This window comes from Catharus ustulatus, chromosome 10 (assembly GCF_009819885.2).
Source record: "Catharus ustulatus isolate bCatUst1 chromosome 10, bCatUst1.pri.v2, whole genome shotgun sequence".
Lineage (NCBI taxonomy): Eukaryota > Metazoa > Chordata > Aves > Passeriformes > Turdidae > Catharus > Catharus ustulatus.
The window spans coordinates 17,348,484-17,365,393 of NC_046230.1; the positions used below are offsets into that span (position 1 = coordinate 17,348,484).

Here is a 16,910-nt window from a genome sequence, read left to right on the forward strand (position 1 = left end):
CACTTGCTTAAGATCAACACTGAAGAACAAAGTAGTGTTGGATCAGAAGTTACTTTTGAAATGAGTGTGGATTTATTTATCAAAAATAATTTATGAAATTACTATGCTTCCTTCTTTGTAAGCTATTTAAGATGAACAGACACCAGACCTGCAGAGAAAATGACAGAAACACATTGACATACAATTCAAATGTCAAATGATCATAAACTGCAATTTGCTTAGATTTACTGCAGGAGTCAAATAAGGGAAAAATAAGACCTACAAGGAGTGGGATTGTGGGTAACATTTGGTCAAATTTTACTTTAGTATCAGGCATAATTAGCTCGTCTCTCCTGTTACCTGCTGGTTAATCTGGGGATGTTTTGTTGTGTCACTAGGAGAGTGAAAAAGACATATTGCAGTGATTAGAAAGAGGTACATATTCTTTCTTCCAATTGAAGGTTTGTGGTTGCAGATTCATTGAAATATGCAAAATGCTCTCAGATCTCTGCCAAATCCAGATCCCTGCTGTGCCCCACAGTGCACTCCTGTGTAATGCTGGGAGCTGCAGTGTGTACAGGATATTTTGTCTCTTCTTTTGAGGTAATGTGGGGTTGTGTGCAGAAACACACTTCACTTCCAATTTCCAAATGCAGGGTTGAATGGAATCAGAGGGGTGAATTGAGTCAGCTTTTCTCCACCAAACATGTCTCTTGAAATCTGTGGGACAATTTGATGACGTGAGGCTCCCCTCAGTTCCACTGGGAATAGGGCAGGTTGCTCCAAACTGCTGGTGGCTGGAAGGAAAATAGACTGAGCCAAATCCCCAGACAAGTGCATTAAACTGGATGTTAAGGTGCTGGAGTGGTTAAAGAAGTTTGGATTTAGTTAAAACATTGATTGCTAGAACATAATTTGTTAAAACATTTTTTCGCATATATTTGAAAGTTCTTTGTGAGAAGGTTGATTAAAAGCTTGGTTAAGCAAAATTATGCAGGGTTTGTGATTAGTAATGCATATTTATTGTGCTGCTCTTTTATGTCAGGTATAAATATTTTATAAATATTTCATCCTTATCCCAAGAGTTGTTTTTAATTTTTTTTTTACTCTGTGCAAAGAAAGCCATGTGGCAAAGAGACATGGGATTAAAATAAAATAGAAGGTATATTGTGTGAGAAGGACTAAGGTAACAAAGACTGTGGCTGCAGAACATGCAAACAGATGTGCAAATAGCAGTAGAATTACTCATAAAAGTGAATTTACTTTTCTGCAGGGAGGAGAGATGCTCTGGGCAAAGTTGCCTTCCGGATCATTTCAGTTCATGAATTCAGGACCTGGGACAATTCCCCAAAGATTTAGAGGCGTGGGATTTTGTGTCCGGGTGGATCTCACAGATATTTGTGGATACAAACTTTAAAAAAGAGACTGTCTGATTTTGTATTGAAATAAAAAAAACAAAATGCCTTTAAGTAGGTGTATAATGGGAAGAAGATCCAGAAATTCTTCTGCAAACAGCTCTAAAAGCACTTTGCCTAGGATTTCCATTAATGCAAAAGGACCCCAAAACCCAGGAGAGTCTTTGGAGAAGAACCACAAGTAATAGGGGATGACCAGACAGACCTAGAGAGAACAGGACTTTTCAGTGAATTTGGCAAATAAAAGTTAGAAGATAGGTGGGGAAGATGAACTTTAAAAGAGTACAAATAGCTGACAGGTATGTTCTCACATGGTTATCTTCAGTCACATGCTCTGTTACATGCAATCAGCAAAGGAGTTACTGCTCTATATTGTCTTTGTTATCAACTTTATGAAATGGCAGGATCCCTCAGAATCACTGGGTTATTGTTTTTGTTATTGTTATTTATTGCAATGCAGGGTTTCAGAACCCAGATGAACAGGAAAAACATCTTACACTGTAATTCACTACAGTATTTCTTGATAGTTGACTATTGCACTAGTACACAGAAAGAGTAAAAGCAGGTGCAAATGGAAATGTTTTGGAAATCTTTCCAAAAATAAACAAAGCAACTGGATGGCTAGCAGTGAAATCTCAGTGACTTCCTTTTATTTCCAAAGGAGTTGAAGAAATGTCAAGGCTGTTCTGTGGAAGTGCATTGTGAGTGTTTGGCCTAGCGCTGCATCCCAAGGTCTCTTTGAATGCCTGGGAGTGCTCACTCAGCCTTGGGTTACTGTGTACAGGAGAGATATCACAGAAAGGACTGACCTAGCAGGAGAGAGAGGCTGGTCCCTCCCCACTCTAAACCTTCATTTCAGGAACAGGATGACATCCTACACCCAAAAATACTATAATTCATCTTGAAAGCTGCTGGGTGTCACTTCCCATCTCTATAAATTCAAAGACTGCTGATTTCCTGATAGAGCCTCTTGAATCAGTCTTGGAATACAATAATTGATGATGTGAATACCAGAAATTGTCCTTTTACCTTCATAATGTTGGCTGCAAACCTCACTGCTAAGAGGCTGCTGAGAAAGCTCAGGGCAGTCTGCCTTGGTAACTCTTCCCCACTAGCAGAGATTGCTTTCTGAGTCAGGAATCCAAGTCACAGCAGCACAGCCACTGTGTCCTGCTTGACATCTTGTCCTGATGAAGGGTGGAAGATCCATCCACCAAATGTTGAATTTGAGTCTGCATGACAAAAATGCTGGGTCCAAGTTGTAAGTAGTCATCTGGAAGTTCTCCCAGATGTGACCATATAACAGGTCATGGCATTCAGTGAATAAATCTGATGTGTTTGGGGTTTATAGCTCCTCTTAAGTTGCTCATTCCTTGAGTCTTGCACAGAAATCAATGCATTTTACAATACCTCTGAGTGGAACTCTTGTTCTGGCACCTCACATGGTCTGCTAAGCACTCGTGCAGGCACAGAGGAAACCAACTCTGCAGTGTAAGCAGGTACCAGTACAGAAATGGGGACAAAACCTGCATGGGTGGAAGGGGGGGCATAGACATTGCTGCATAAGGAACCAGTGTCTGGTCTCAGTCTTCCAATGGACACCTTTGATATATCAAAGAAACGTCACATTCCCTTTGTTTTCCATCATTATACTGTCTGTCCCCCATTGTTCTGTGCTCTTTCCTGGTTTTTACTGTTACAATACTTGTGTCCTGCTTGTATCTGTATTTTTCTGCTTGTATCTTGCTCAGCAGTGTGAAAAAAACCTTATTCAGTGTGCTTATTCTGTTGGATATCATTGCATGTGTCTTTCAGTCTGCAATTAAATGTTTTATCTTGTTCATGCTGTGTGAATTCTATCCTGAGTATTTAGTGTTTTCCCCTCAGGATAATTCCTTCATTGTGTAAGTATCCAACTTAATGGTGCAGTAGTAGCACTTAACACAGAAGAGCTCTTTCATTCTTCTCCAGAGCTATTGCATGGGGTTTAAAGGTAGTTTTCAGGACAGGTAGTAGTTGCCTTCTGGGTGGCAGCATCTTCTGTCATGGGGTGAAGAGCTGATGTGGATTTGCTCAGGACAGGAGGCTTGGTTTGTTACTCTGCCTCAGTGATGTGATACCAACTCTGAGGTCTAGAGACCTGATTGATGCCAGCAGAGTTGTCTCCAGCTCGTGGGAGTTTGGAAGTTGGGAGAACATCACCAGCACAAAGATCTCCCCATGTGTTCCCATGGGAGAGCCTGAGAGAGCCTCATGCTGACCAAGAGCCACCTCTGAGCATCGCCTTCAGATGTGGGGAGTCACCTTTCCTGCAGGGGCTTGTGCTGGTTTGTGTGTCAAACTCAGGGCTCTGTAATGCACAGTATATGAAGTGCCACATTATGAAGGTGTCCTGGCTTTCTTTTGAGGTATCAAAGGTGGCTTTTAAATTCTATTGAGTGGTTTTAGGATGTTGCTGAATTTATTAGCTGCTGCAGATAAAAAATTTATGCAATTCACATGAAAGACCTGCTTCCAGAATTTAATTTAGGGATAGATATAGTCTCCTTATAATTCTGAAACTATTTTAAGGATTGCTGATGGCTGATGGAAACTCTAGAAAATATCTCTGCTTTTCTTCTTCACTTGTCCTTTACTATGCTTAATGAACAGATGAGTTTTATTTTGGCCCTCACCTAGAGCTGATCACAAATTGGTTTGTAAAACTGTAGTTGTCTCTGTAACGTTCAGTGGATGCCAGGCACAAAATGGCCAAAGGTCAGGGTAGCTGACCAGAGTTAAACAGCATTTTCTTTGATTGTTACCCTTTGGAGGTGTTTGTTGTTTGTTTGGGCAGACAGGTTTTTTTCTTTTTGAAATTGTTGCAACATTTTGTAAGTGGATGGAAATGTTTGGATGGAAAAGTTGCTGCTCTGTACCCTGGGGACTTGTCTGCTCTCAAGATACAGGATCTGATCCTTTTGCCAGAGTCTTCTCGTGAGGTTATGTCAAGGAAGAGACCTTTAGAGAAGGAAAAAGCTATTACTTGCTCAGAAAAAGGGTGCAATTAGTTGCATGTCAGTTGGCTAAAGGGCCATCATGTGATAATTTAAAAAATTTGGTTTCTTGGTAAACAAGTTAATGGATCAGTTGCACTATGTCTTCAAAAAGCAGAATGGCCCTAGGGCACGCAAGTAAAATTTAAGCATTTTCCTTGTTATTTTAAAATAAGTAAAATATACTGTCTGATTTTTTTGAACAACAGCTTGGCTTCCTTTGGTGGAAAAGTAACCTCAGCTGAGAATTAAAGCCACCCACTTTTGTCTTCAGACTCCAGAGTAGACAAAAAACTTGCTCTTTCTGTGGTCTCCCACTTTTATTTATTAAACTCTTCTCCTCCCCTTCTCCATCTTGCGCTTTCTTTGCTTTCCCACTTGCTTTTCTCTCCTAATCAGTCATTCTCTTTTCTTCTCTCTCTGTCACAAGATGGTCACTCTATAACCCTTGAGCTGCATGTGTTCATACACATGCCAAAGAGAAGCAGAAATATTTGGGTCATGTCGTTCATTTAAAGGTGTGTGATGGCTCATACCTGCTTCCAGCAGCTTCCCCAAGTCTTGGTGCCAATTTCTGCTTCAGTGCAACTTACATTGGGTTTATGTCCACCCCTTCATGGTCTGCATCCCCTCTGACTGTCCCTTCTGTAACTGTGACCCTCTGTGACAGACACTGCCCTCTCCCTTGAAGAAGACTCCTGATGTTCTATAGCACTGCCAATAGCACCAAAACGTGCATAGAGGTTAAAGGCCTCATTTCTCTCTCTTCATGCAAGTTTTTCATACTTTTGCAAGGTGCTAAATATTGCTTAGCAGACAAGAGCAACAGCATGATACCCCCAGGGCTGTGGAATGGGAAGGAGCTGTAATTATTTGCTGCAAGAGTTTGGTCTAACCAGGAAACAGCTCGGGACTGCCTTGAACTGCTGGCAGTTTTCTGTTTTTTGGATAGAGCAAACACTTTGCAATTTCTCTTCTGTATTTCTCTGAAGGGTAAAGACAGTGTGGGGAAACAGAGGTTGGTACAGAAACCCTGCTATTTGATTTAAAGGTAACTTAACACATTTGCTCATGTTTGACTTCCCTCCTGAGAATGACGATGCTTGAAGGTGAGATGGAAATAAATGGGAGTGTGTCTGCATGGCAGAGAAATACTTTCTGATGTTTTATCCTTGAAGAGCTGCGTTTTTAAGTTATATGGCCCTAAAATTCACATATACTTGGGTATGAAGTGAAATTGCTTCATCTCTGGATTCGTGCTGTGACTGAGTAGGGTTGCTGAAGACAGGGCAGAGGGATTTGCTTTCAGTGTGTTCCCTCACATACTGTTCAAATGCATTCAACTCAACTTTTTAATTCCGGGGCAAATGCTTGATGTGACCTGCTGGGTTACAGTTCTTATGAAGCATTTACAGGCTGAAAATGCCTTTTCTTTCTCTTCCAGCTCCTTCCTAATAATCCCTTTTTGTTTATAATTTTTTTCAAAAAAGAAGGAAAGAAGTTCTCTGAACTGTTTTGTCAAAGAGAGAATGAGATCATCTAAACAACAGAAAAAAAAGGAACAACCTGTTCTTTGTTCTTCTGCAAGGTGCCACTGATCTCCTTCAATTTTAGCATCATATTGATGCACAGAAGATTTCAAATAAGCCAGATCCTCAGCTCAAGGAGCTGAACCTTCTCCAAAAACAGCTGTGCCCATTGTGCTGGGGGAGACCTGCCTTTCATGGCTCTGTCACTTGGTGAGCTCTGAGAGGGGATCCAGCCTTCCAGAAAGTTGGTGAGACACAGGTTCATTCTGTTCTGCCATTCTCACAACCACATGATGGTAAATAAAAGGGAAATTGTCCTCTCTGCTCCTGGCATCACAGCTGTGTTGTTTGCAGTAAGATGACAACAAGTCCTGTCCCGCTGGCACAGAGCATTGGCCCAAGGAGAGTTTGGGTGGCTGAGTGCCCAGCCCTTTCCCTTTCTACTTGCAGACCTCAGGAGAGCTCCTCATTGCAAAGGGCCTCTTTACTGGGTTTTGCAATGCTGTGGTGTAATTTCAGACAATGCTCCTGTCTCCCATCCATCTCTGTCGCCGCATCGCTGTAGTTGCAGACAGGAGCTAATAGGGTTCAGCTGGTTAATAAAACACGCCTTGCTTGATTCTAAACTGCATTCCCTGTTGCTAAACACCTCCCAAGAGCAGCTTTGCAGTGCTGGAGTTTGAATGGCACAACAGTTTTGCATCCACTTTCATATGAAATGATTTTAAATGAAAGAGTCCCAGAGATCCTGAATGAAAGAAGCCATCCAAGTGCCTTCAGCATTTTTCATTGCAATAGATGCTCCCTGCAGCTCTTGCTTTAATAGCAGCATATGAAATGCTGGCTTAATCTCCTGTACATTTTAATGTAAATTCCTTTTAAAAAACCCTAACCTTAAACTGGAAGTAAATACCTAGCTTAAGGGGTTGTTGTGCAGCTTTAAGTTCCCTGTTAGAAAATTTGGAATGAAACAAATCTGTAGTTTGTAAAAGTACTTATTTCTCTAGGAAATTTAGCATATAAAAAGCCTGTAATAATGGAGAGCTACATGGCAAGGTTTGAAGCCTCTCTTTGCTAGAAAAGTAGATTTTTTCAACAAAATGGAGGTCAAGTAGGCCATGTGTAGTAACCTATGGTCTGTGGTCCATGTGGTGTCCACCCTCTACCCTTTCTGCCAATCTCTTTGGCAAGACTTTTTTTACTCCATGACTGCTGGTTAAATTCTCTTTCCCTTTCTGTCCACTTTTTATCTTTTTCTTTCTTTTCCTTGGGAAATAACATGAAACTTACAATGTGAAATGTTCCTTTAGTGACTTTGTAATAAAAATTAATGAGACTAGAAAAACAGTTTGTGGACCTGGAACAGAATTCTAGTGAATAGTATTTCTCTATTCACAAATGCTCTTTCATTTTATTCAGCAAATAAACCAGAGAGAGAGCAGCAGACAGGTATTTCTATGCAGGCTTAGGCTAGTATTTTGTCTAGCACATTCAAAAGCAATGATTTGAGAGAAATCAGATTGGTTGATCACTGTGCTGTATCTTCAAGATCCCTTGGTCTGAATATTTTGGGGGTGAGGGAGATAGGGTGATTCATACATGAGCAAGACAAACCCAAGAGCTGCCAGTTTGCATTATGTCAATGTATGTAAGAAAATATTTAGATAGAATTTCCATTAAAAGTTCAAAAGCAAGGGGCTCACTCTGACCCCAGCTTTTAGAAGTTCTGGTGGGAAACCTGAATGAAATTTAACTCTGCTCAGTGTGTTTTGGTTGGCTGACTCCATGTTTTATTATCTCATGCAATGAGATCTTTCTTGGTTTGTCAATTTTCTATTGAGGACAAAAAGTTCATGTATGTAACAGTGCACATATTGAATTAAAGTGCGATTAAAGGCATGATGTAATGACCCCCTCTCCTTTTCCTTTAGTCAATATTTGCCTGCAGGGTCAATACATTACAATATTGACTTCAAAGTATTCAATATTTTTTTACCTTCTGAGTGTGTTGGCTTCGAGTGTGTGTAATATTAAACCTGTTGGTTGAACTGTTGGTCTAAGACTTACTGTCTAAGTAGTTTCAGGCTTGGATGCCTAATCCATGTAGAGCAGCTTTCAAGGCATGTGATAATATCACAACACAGCTGTAGGCAGCTTTCTGAGGTGAACCATTTAATCTGCAGTCTTTGCTCCCAGCTTCCTGACAAGTGGTGGAATTTGTCCCTTGGTGTGCGATGGGATTATTGCCCTCTCTCCCTGTTGCCATCATATTTAGTCTCTGCAGGCCCTTCTGGAGGTTATGTGGGCACATCTAAACCCCATCTCTCCTACCTTCTGTGTGCATTTCTGCCACCTTTATATCTGTGCTCTGTTGAGTGCACAAAAGCTGCTCAAAAAGCAAGGTTACACTTTACATACAGTGCTATGCAAACATGGCTTAATAAATTGAAATAATTATGAAGTCAGGCAGCTCTGCAGGGTGGGCTGGTACTCATTTCCCTGAGTTCCCAGCTGGGGCACAGTGGGCTGGGTGTCTCCCACTAATAGGAGACTGAACTTTCTCATACTTCCTCTTCATCTGTTTCCACTCCTGCTCTGCTGAAATGCTGTGCTGGTATCCGTCAGAAGGGCACACAGGCACATGTATTGCTTAATGACAACAGCTACAAACCATTTATCCTTCAAAAACGTGACACTCAAGAGAAAGGCTTTGATAATGTTCTTTGCTAGGTGTATAAATAAACAGGATTGTCACCAGCATGGGATCTTATTACTTTTTCTCTTTAAAAAAATTAAGGAAAGAAAAAATATTTATAGATACCAAGAGGTTAGTGAATTCCTCTAAAGAACCAAGTGTTATAATTAGGAACCCGCTGCACTTAGAAGTATTCTACAAATAAGCACCTCAAATCCAGTCTAGTCCTTCCAGAGAAAACAAAGGTCAATAGGCTGCTTTGAGGATTAGCAAACCAGAATTTCTTGGACCCAGGTACTAATTACTTCCAAAGCTGAGGATGATCACTACTTCCAAATCCAAATAGCTGCCAAAACCTCATGATAAACCTCAGTAGTACTTCTTTCTAGCCTAACTTTTGACTTAAGATGCTTTTAAACTGGACTCTAATTAAAGGATAAAAAGCCAAATCTAAAGGAAATGCAGGGTAACAGTGGAAATATTCTTTAGTGAAAAGTTGCACTTCTGCATGGGCTGATCCAAAGTAATTGAAGACTTCCCATGTTGTCAGCAGCAAAGTGGGCTCAACCAGGTTGGTGCAGTTTAGATAACCCAAAAGCATGTGTGACTGACTGTTCCATGTCAGGGAAATGTGATCCTGCATTGCCTGTGTGCTTGGGAGGTGAGGTTCCATCTTTCTTCCATGCTGTTGTCTGGCAGCAAAGGGATGAGGACTGGGCTCGCTATTACAAGCTCCTAATTGGAAAGATAGATCCACATGATTTTGGAGGGTTTTCCCATTTCCTCCTCTTGAGGATTCACTTCTATGTATATTCACTCGTATGTTGTAACCACATGGTGGTGAATTTGAGAGTGTCCTGACTGACCACGGTTTTCATCCCAGGTGGAAGAAATATCAGTTTTGTGAGATTCTGGCATAAAGCAAAGAGGTTGCAGCAGCAATGGGGGAGTGGGAGAGGAGTCAAGAGTTAAAGATGTCAGCAGTTCATTTCTACTCACAGCCTACTGACTTCCTTGTGCAATTCCAGGGAACCTGGAAGTGGGAGTCCACATCGCGGATGTGAGCTACTTCGTACTGGAAGATACAGCACTGGATAAAGTAGCCAGCGAAAGGGCCACCAGTGTCTATCTGGTGCAGAAGGTAAGGACAACTTTTCCTTTGTCTGTCTGATGACTGTGCCTTCCATTAACCATAAATTAATTTTCAGGGTTCGTTTTCAGAATCTGGCTGTTGTTGCAGGACACCTACAAATACGAGTAGGTTGATGGAAACACAGAAGCTGACATAGCTGCTCACTACCTTGGAGCTTATGGAGAGAGGATGGGATGGAGCAGCTGTGTCTGTGGTCAGGGAGTGCCCCACATGTGCCAGGGCTCACCAGCTCCATGCTGACCTGAGCCAAACCCAACACACTCAAGCTGGCTCCTCTGCTTTGCTCCTGGGGGCTTCAGATTGGCAGATGTGAAGGATTTTGTCTTGCCTTTGGTGCAAGAGTCCAACTAATCCCTCCCATAAATGGATTTGTGTTAGAGTAGGGTGTAAAACATAACAAACAAACAAACACACATCTTGAGGTAAAACAAAAGGTTCACACTCTTACTTTATCTGGGTATCCAAAATAATGGAAGAATAGTATTCCTTCATTATACAGTGAAAAGATACTTGAAATTATATAGGTTTTAGCTTATCAGAAAAAATGTTAAGCTCAAGTTTCAGGTTGACTTCTAAGCTTTACAAATGAACAAGTTCAGGTTTAACATTGTTGGAGAGGAAATGTGTAGGCTTTGTCTGTGGCTGTCTCATTTTCAGTTGAATGTGCAAAAACACTTTATAGTCCATCAGATGCCGTTGGCACTGTGCGTGTAGGGAAGCTGGAAAACTTGGCTGTCAGTGTCCTGTGCAGGCTTGGGGCATCAGCTGCATGAAGGGCAGTGTTGGAGCAGTCTCATGGAGCAGATTCATCTGCCTCTCCCCACACTCCAATTCAGTCAAGCTGAAGTCCTTGGCCCCACAGCCCCTTCTGGAATGACAGGACATCTTTTCTATGATAAATAAACATATCCTGCTTGCTACTTAGGATTAGGAGTGATTCTTCCCGTCCCTTCCCTTCCTGGATGTTTTCAGGGTTGCTCTCTGGGGAGGTTTTTGTAATGGTGCTTGTTCCAGTAGCTTCCTGTCCTCTTTACACTTTCTGGATGATAAAATTATTTATGTTTCACTAATTGAATAAAATTAATGGTTTTATATCAAGCTGTTTACCTTTAGCAGCTGTTCTGTAGCTTTCTTCAGGTAGAAGCAGCAAGGCACAGCTTTGGGGGGCTCAGGGAGTCTGGTGGGTTTTAGCTCCACTGTGCCAGCAATGCTGAGGTGTCCCCACTGGCTCAGTGGTGCTGACACCAACAGCACACAGCTGCTCTGTGCTGGGAGACCCCAGTTCCCTGTGCTTGCTGTTCTCCTCCAGTGGGAAGCAATGTGTATCTCATGGAAACAGCAGTTCTGGCACCAGTCTTCCCAATCCTGCAGTCTCTCCAGTGATAAGCCTTGGTTTCTGCAGTGCTCTGCTTCCCCTCTGATGGATGACTCGATGGTGGGAGGTGTGAGCTGGCCTAGGGGGATGTCACTGGGGCAGCAAAGCTGTACTCCAGGAGGATGTCGTGGCAGTATTTCCAAGTCAAAATACTGTGGTTTGAGCCATGTGATTCTTTTAGTCAAGGGAGAAGGAAGATTTTTATAAAGAAAGGAGACATTTTTCATGAAAATCTAGTTGGATGCAGAAGCTAATTGAATTTTCTTTCAAAGTGCCTTTTTCCCCCAGCACTGCCAGTCCTGTGCAATGCCAGCATAAGTTACTTGTTGCTCCTAATCTTCAATTAATCTTCAACTACTGTGGCCCAGCAGTCAGGAATGGTGTTTTACCCACACTTCTGCCCTGCTGAAAACACATTTTAAAACAACAAACCATGTTAGATTATGAAATTTTCAATATTTTAATTGCAAGAGATGAAAAGGAGCGAGGGGATGGGCAAAGGAACACAGCCAGGTTGTCTGAAACAAGATGGTAGCATGACTCTTGTAGAAAATATGCTTTCTTTTGATGAAACTGTTTCCTAAGACAGCTGTGATTCTGTGAGAGGTTAGCACCATGCTAATCCTCCCAAAGAAGTTAAATAAAGCCACATATTTAATTTTCCTGAACCAGAAGGGGAGTTATTGTGTAATTGCTAGTGGTCTATTTAATACAAGTCAAAGTTTTTGAAATAAGAATGTATCAGGTTTTAAGAAGCAAGAAAACCTAAACAGTTTCCTCTTTTTTGGCACATCTCACAGTGTTATTTTAGGTGTGAAGCAGCTCAAGTAAGAGTTCAGCCATAAATCCCTGTAATATTTTACTGGTCCTATTTTACACTGGAGATCAAAGACCAGAACTGTAAGCCTGTCTTCATGTTGAGTCCAAAGATTTCAAGACATTCACTTTTGACACCAGCAGGTTGTCAGGGTGTTGATATTTTGATAATTTCAGGCTGAGTAACAAAGAGTTGCTCGAAATCTGAATTCATGGAAGTGTTGATACAACTCCTGAGGAGAAATCTTGGCTCATAAACAAATTGCTTATTTCCTTTGAGTGTGTTTTAGAGTACAAGCAAGAGATTTGCTGAGTCCACTCTCTTGTTGGACTTTAGCATCCTCCTACCAACTCTAGTGGAAATTCTTGGTTAATACAATCCCTCCCCATTGGATTGATTGTGGGAGAAGGACCAACCTCGGAGTCAGTGGTGGTCATAACCAACCTGAACCAAGAATTAGGGGCAGCCAAAGCAGGATGCCAGCAGAATGAAGTTGTTTGAAGAGAGCAAAACTGCTCATGTAATTTTGTGAAGATAAGGGATTATGCTTGACTGGGGTTTGCTCCCTTTTTCCCCTTGGTTGGCTGAGCAGTTTTCCCCTTCTGTTCTTTGAAAAGCTGCTCCAACAAGTCCATTGATCAGAGCTGCTCTGGGCTAACCTACTCTGAACCTGGCCGGTGAGTTAGTCCTGGCTGCAGCAGATGTTTCTGATTTTGTAGGGAACAAGAACTTTTATCATCCCAACATGCATGTGTTTGTTCCCTCCCACTGCCCAGCTCCCTAGGGATGAGTCTGAGACTGGAAACTCACATTTGGTTTCTGGAAGCACTTTATTAGTTGCAGAGGCAAAACAAAACAAACCCCAGGGCTCTCACAAGCAGGGATTTAGATCTTCCCATGCAGAGGACCCAGCTACTAAGCAGTGTGTCCAACCATGGTCACAGGTCTGTCTGTTTTATGATGTCAGCACGATGGTGTGTAGGACACCCCAGACACAGAAGTGCCATCTCTCACTTTGGTTTTTCAGTGGTGCCATTGCTTTGGCTTTCTGGGATGTGTGGATGCTTGCAGGGAGAACCAGTAGCATGGAGCAGGCTGTCAGGCAGTGCTAGACAACTGAGACTTGAGGGTAGTGCTGAAGATTTTGCATTTAGGACTTGGAAATGGGGAGAGAGAAATCGTGTGTCTGTGGTTTGATTTGAAATGTAGCCCTGGAGCTGCCAGCATTGTGGATATCAGCCTTTCACTCAAAGTGCCCTTTCCAGTATTCTTGGGCACTGCTAGGCTTGTGGGGAGTGGTGATGTCTTTTATTAGCCTGACTGATAGAGGGGGATTAAAACCTGACAAGCTCTCACCACCCAAGCCCTGGTTTCTATGACACATTGATTAGAAAGGATTTCCTGGGGGGCGTAGCTCCCTTTTTTACATTGTAAATTTTTTTTTGCCTGGCCCTGTAGGGCGTTTCCAACTGCATTTCTGGATTCAGCTACATTTATAACCCCCATATTCTAGGTTTATGACCCCTGTATAAGCCCAGGTGACTTTATTTCCATCTGCAGTAAAATCAAGCTGAATGATGTGATCCCCAGCATAGGCACATCCGTAGCAATTTGCCAAGGAAACCACTTCCCACTGGAGGTGCTATCCCTCGGCAGTGTTTCAGCTTGCTGCATTCCTGCGTGCCCTGGCACTGCACAGGACAGCTGGCAGACACTGCTGGCTCTTGGCAGACAGTCATGGGAAGGGCAAAGCATTTAAAAGGTGCCGGGCAACCTCTGGATTATTCAAGGCAATTCTACACAACTCTGATATTTTGCAAATCTGGACATTAAAGATGTGCTGGGGGAAATCTCCTCTCATCCTGTGTCTCTGTCAGAAAGAGATGGAGATAATCCTGTTGCCAGAGTTCCTCTGGGCAGCCCCTGGGATCACTCCTGGAACATGTCTCTCTCTCTGAGCGTGACACAATTGTGACATCTTTGTGTGTTAAATGCTGGGCTTGCAATTACCAAGAATCCTTTCAGACTGAGACCGTATCACCTTAAGGAAAAAAGAAATGTGTATGTATAACTTAAACTCCAGTGCCTTGTGGCAGTTGGTTTATTCTCCATATAGAGGGTGAAGAGGAATCATGATGTTAAAGCAGGAGGCAGTCAGCCAAGACTGTTGTGGTGTTGGAAACAGGTTTCTTTTAATTCAGTAAGGTAGAATAAATTGAAATACCTTCAGTGCAAGGTCATGTTATGTTATGTATGTGTTTGCTGAACCCAGGAAAAGGTTGATTGCATTCTTACTTTCCCATGAGACTTCCTCCATGGCTTAAGTTAAGTTACTTTACCTAAAGTTTCTCTCCTGTAAAACAAAGGTAGCACAGGCTGATGCGTCCCTAACAGTATATTTGTTACAGCTAATTGCTTGGTGAGTGTTTAGTGCTGTAATTATGATCTGAGTTAAAGCTTTGCTTGTGTTTCACATCATTGAAAGCCCTTCCATTGAATTACAGCCTCTTGAATCGGATATTAATCCTGCTCAAGTACACTTAAAGTGAGCGTGGGCTTTTGTGTTCCATGTAGGCATTTTTCTAGCAAACTAGTATTGCTCCAGGAGATGTGAAGGGAAAGAGGAAGTGCAAAGACACACAAATATTCAGTAAGTACGGACCATTATCAGATGATCAATCAGAATTGGGGAGAGAGAGAAAAGCAGTTTTTAATGTGGGTGGGAAAGTGCATGGGGGCTTTTATTAAATTACCAGCACTTTGTTCACTGTGACCTGAACTTTGGGTCCTAAGGTGGCCATGGGTGATCTTAGGCAGGCAGGGATTTCCAAGAATCTATAAAGCTATTTTCTCTCTTTTGTGATATGGGTTGGCATCACTTACTCTAAATTTCTGCCCTTGTGGTGCAGGTCCTTCCAGGCAGCATGGCCAAGCTCACGTACCGGGTCAGTGAGTTATGAATGTAGCAGTATTGTTCACATTCTGGAATAACAGAGCTGGCAGCCTTTGTGTTATGGGAAACAGCTTATCATGAGCTGTGCCCTTGTGACCTTCCAGGCTTCAGGGCTGCTGATTCATGGTGTGACTCCCTGACAGCCCCAGACCATACAGTTAACCTTTTGGCACTAGTGTGTACTGCAGTTAGAAGGGATTTATAGCCATGTTCTGGTGCCCAACCACAAATGTGATTAAATATTTAAAGTCTTTCCTTCAAAGCAAAAGGTAAGTGTAAAGTGTCTGCACTTGAGGAGAAAATGGGCACCTGAGTACTGTTCTGAAGAACAGTGGTTCTCCTGCCTTCAGGCAGAAAAAGTTATCTTTGAAATCACTAAATAAGTGTCAGAGTTTGGAAGAGCTGGCATTTGTATGCCAGTCAGCTTCCTGCTGGTCCTATATTTACAGGCTGGCACACAGAGCAATCAAAACGGAAACTAAATTAAATAGCTAAATTACTTTATGGCACACAAGTAGAGCATTTCTCTCTGTTTTTCTGAGAAGCACCATTCCATGTTGCCACTCAAAATAAACTAGAGAAATAATGTGGTGGTTCTTTGAGGGCAGTTATTGCTTCTTCACAAAGGTAAACAATGAGAAGGGAAGTCAGAAGTGAAATTCAAATAATGAGTTTTGCTTCATTAAGCAGCTGCTAAAGATTATCGTTAATACAGACTTCACTTAAGAAATAACTCAGGGATGGTGGAAACACTTGGAGCTACTCAGGTTTGTTCTAGCATGAATATGCTCAAAAGCTTTAGCTTTGTTGGTGTAGTCAGGTGAGTAATTTGTGATTTTGTAATTCAATGTTCAGCACCAGAAATATTGATTAGTTGTGAGGAATTAGGACATGGATTAAAAAATCCTGCCAGAAATTTATGTTGGTTGATATTTTGTTCAAATTTTGAGTCTAATAAAGTAATTGTTCTCCATTTGCAAACAACATGGTCAATAGTAATAAAACAGGTACTTTTGTTTATCTCAGCTGCATCTACAAGCTCCTGTCTGTGCTGTAAAGCATGGTTCAATCTTTATTGAAGCCAAACATGGCTCCTGTGCTGCATGGGAGAAGTTTCATTCATGTTTTGCAGAGATTTACTTGCATTTACTTCTTGGTTACATTCAGTGAGAAAGCAAGAAACACAGTTCCCAAATCCAGCCTCTTCAGCTCCTCACTGCCAGGACCATGTTTCTTCAACATTAAATTTCCTGATGTGCCCAGCCTTCCTCATTCTTCCCTGTGCCAAAGCGGCAGTGGGAAAGAAGTGGAAAACAGAGCAAACTTTGTGACCTGAAAAGTTGCAGTGTAAGTGTTTGCATAACCAAGGATGCAGATTACTCCAGGATGCTTACTCCATTCTTCAGAGGGGAGCGCTGGGAATGATTCCCAGGTTGGAGACTTACAACTGCCTCTGGTTTCATTGAGGGATGGGGCTGATGGGGATGTTGGTGGCCTTAGCCATGTCTGAAATCCTTTCATTTCAGAGGATCCTCCTCATTCCGTGCCAGCACACTGTCTGCCATGTGACACAGCTCTGCCATGGGTGATGCATCCCAGAGCTGTGACATGGCCACTCCTGCCACAGAGAGCGTGATGCTGACAGCTTAACACATTTTCTCTTTACCAGCTAGTCAGGGAAGCTTGTCCACACTAAAACCTTGTGTCTCACCAAGGCTTTCTTCTCTTCCAGGTGATCCCAATGCTTCCCAGGCTGCTCTGTGAGGAACTCTGCAGTCTCAATCCCATGCGAGACAGACTGACGTTCTCTGTGATTTGGAAGTTGACTCCGGAAGGCAAGGTACCTCAGGCAGCAGGCAGTCATCCTGCTGGTCACTCCCTCCTTGGTGGCCAGCCCCTACTCTTGTAGTGGTAAAAATGTCATCCCTTAACACTCAGCTGGATAGCAAAGGTGAACAA

At 42.3% G+C, this 16,910-nt stretch overlaps 1 protein-coding gene across 2 annotated transcripts in view; it reads left to right on the forward strand.

The window, feature by feature from the left end:
* DIS3L2 (DIS3 like 3'-5' exoribonuclease 2) overlaps positions 1-16,910 on the forward strand; it is a 180,868-nt gene that overhangs the window by 98,796 nt on the left and 65,162 nt on the right. For both annotated transcript variants that reach the window (XM_033069041.1, XM_033069042.1), the window contains exons 12-13: positions 9,682-9,794; positions 16,684-16,791. In XM_033069041.1, the coding sequence (XP_032924932.1) occupies positions 9,682-9,794; positions 16,684-16,791 (221 nt within the window). The remainder of the gene's footprint in view (positions 1-9,681; positions 9,795-16,683; positions 16,792-16,910) is intronic.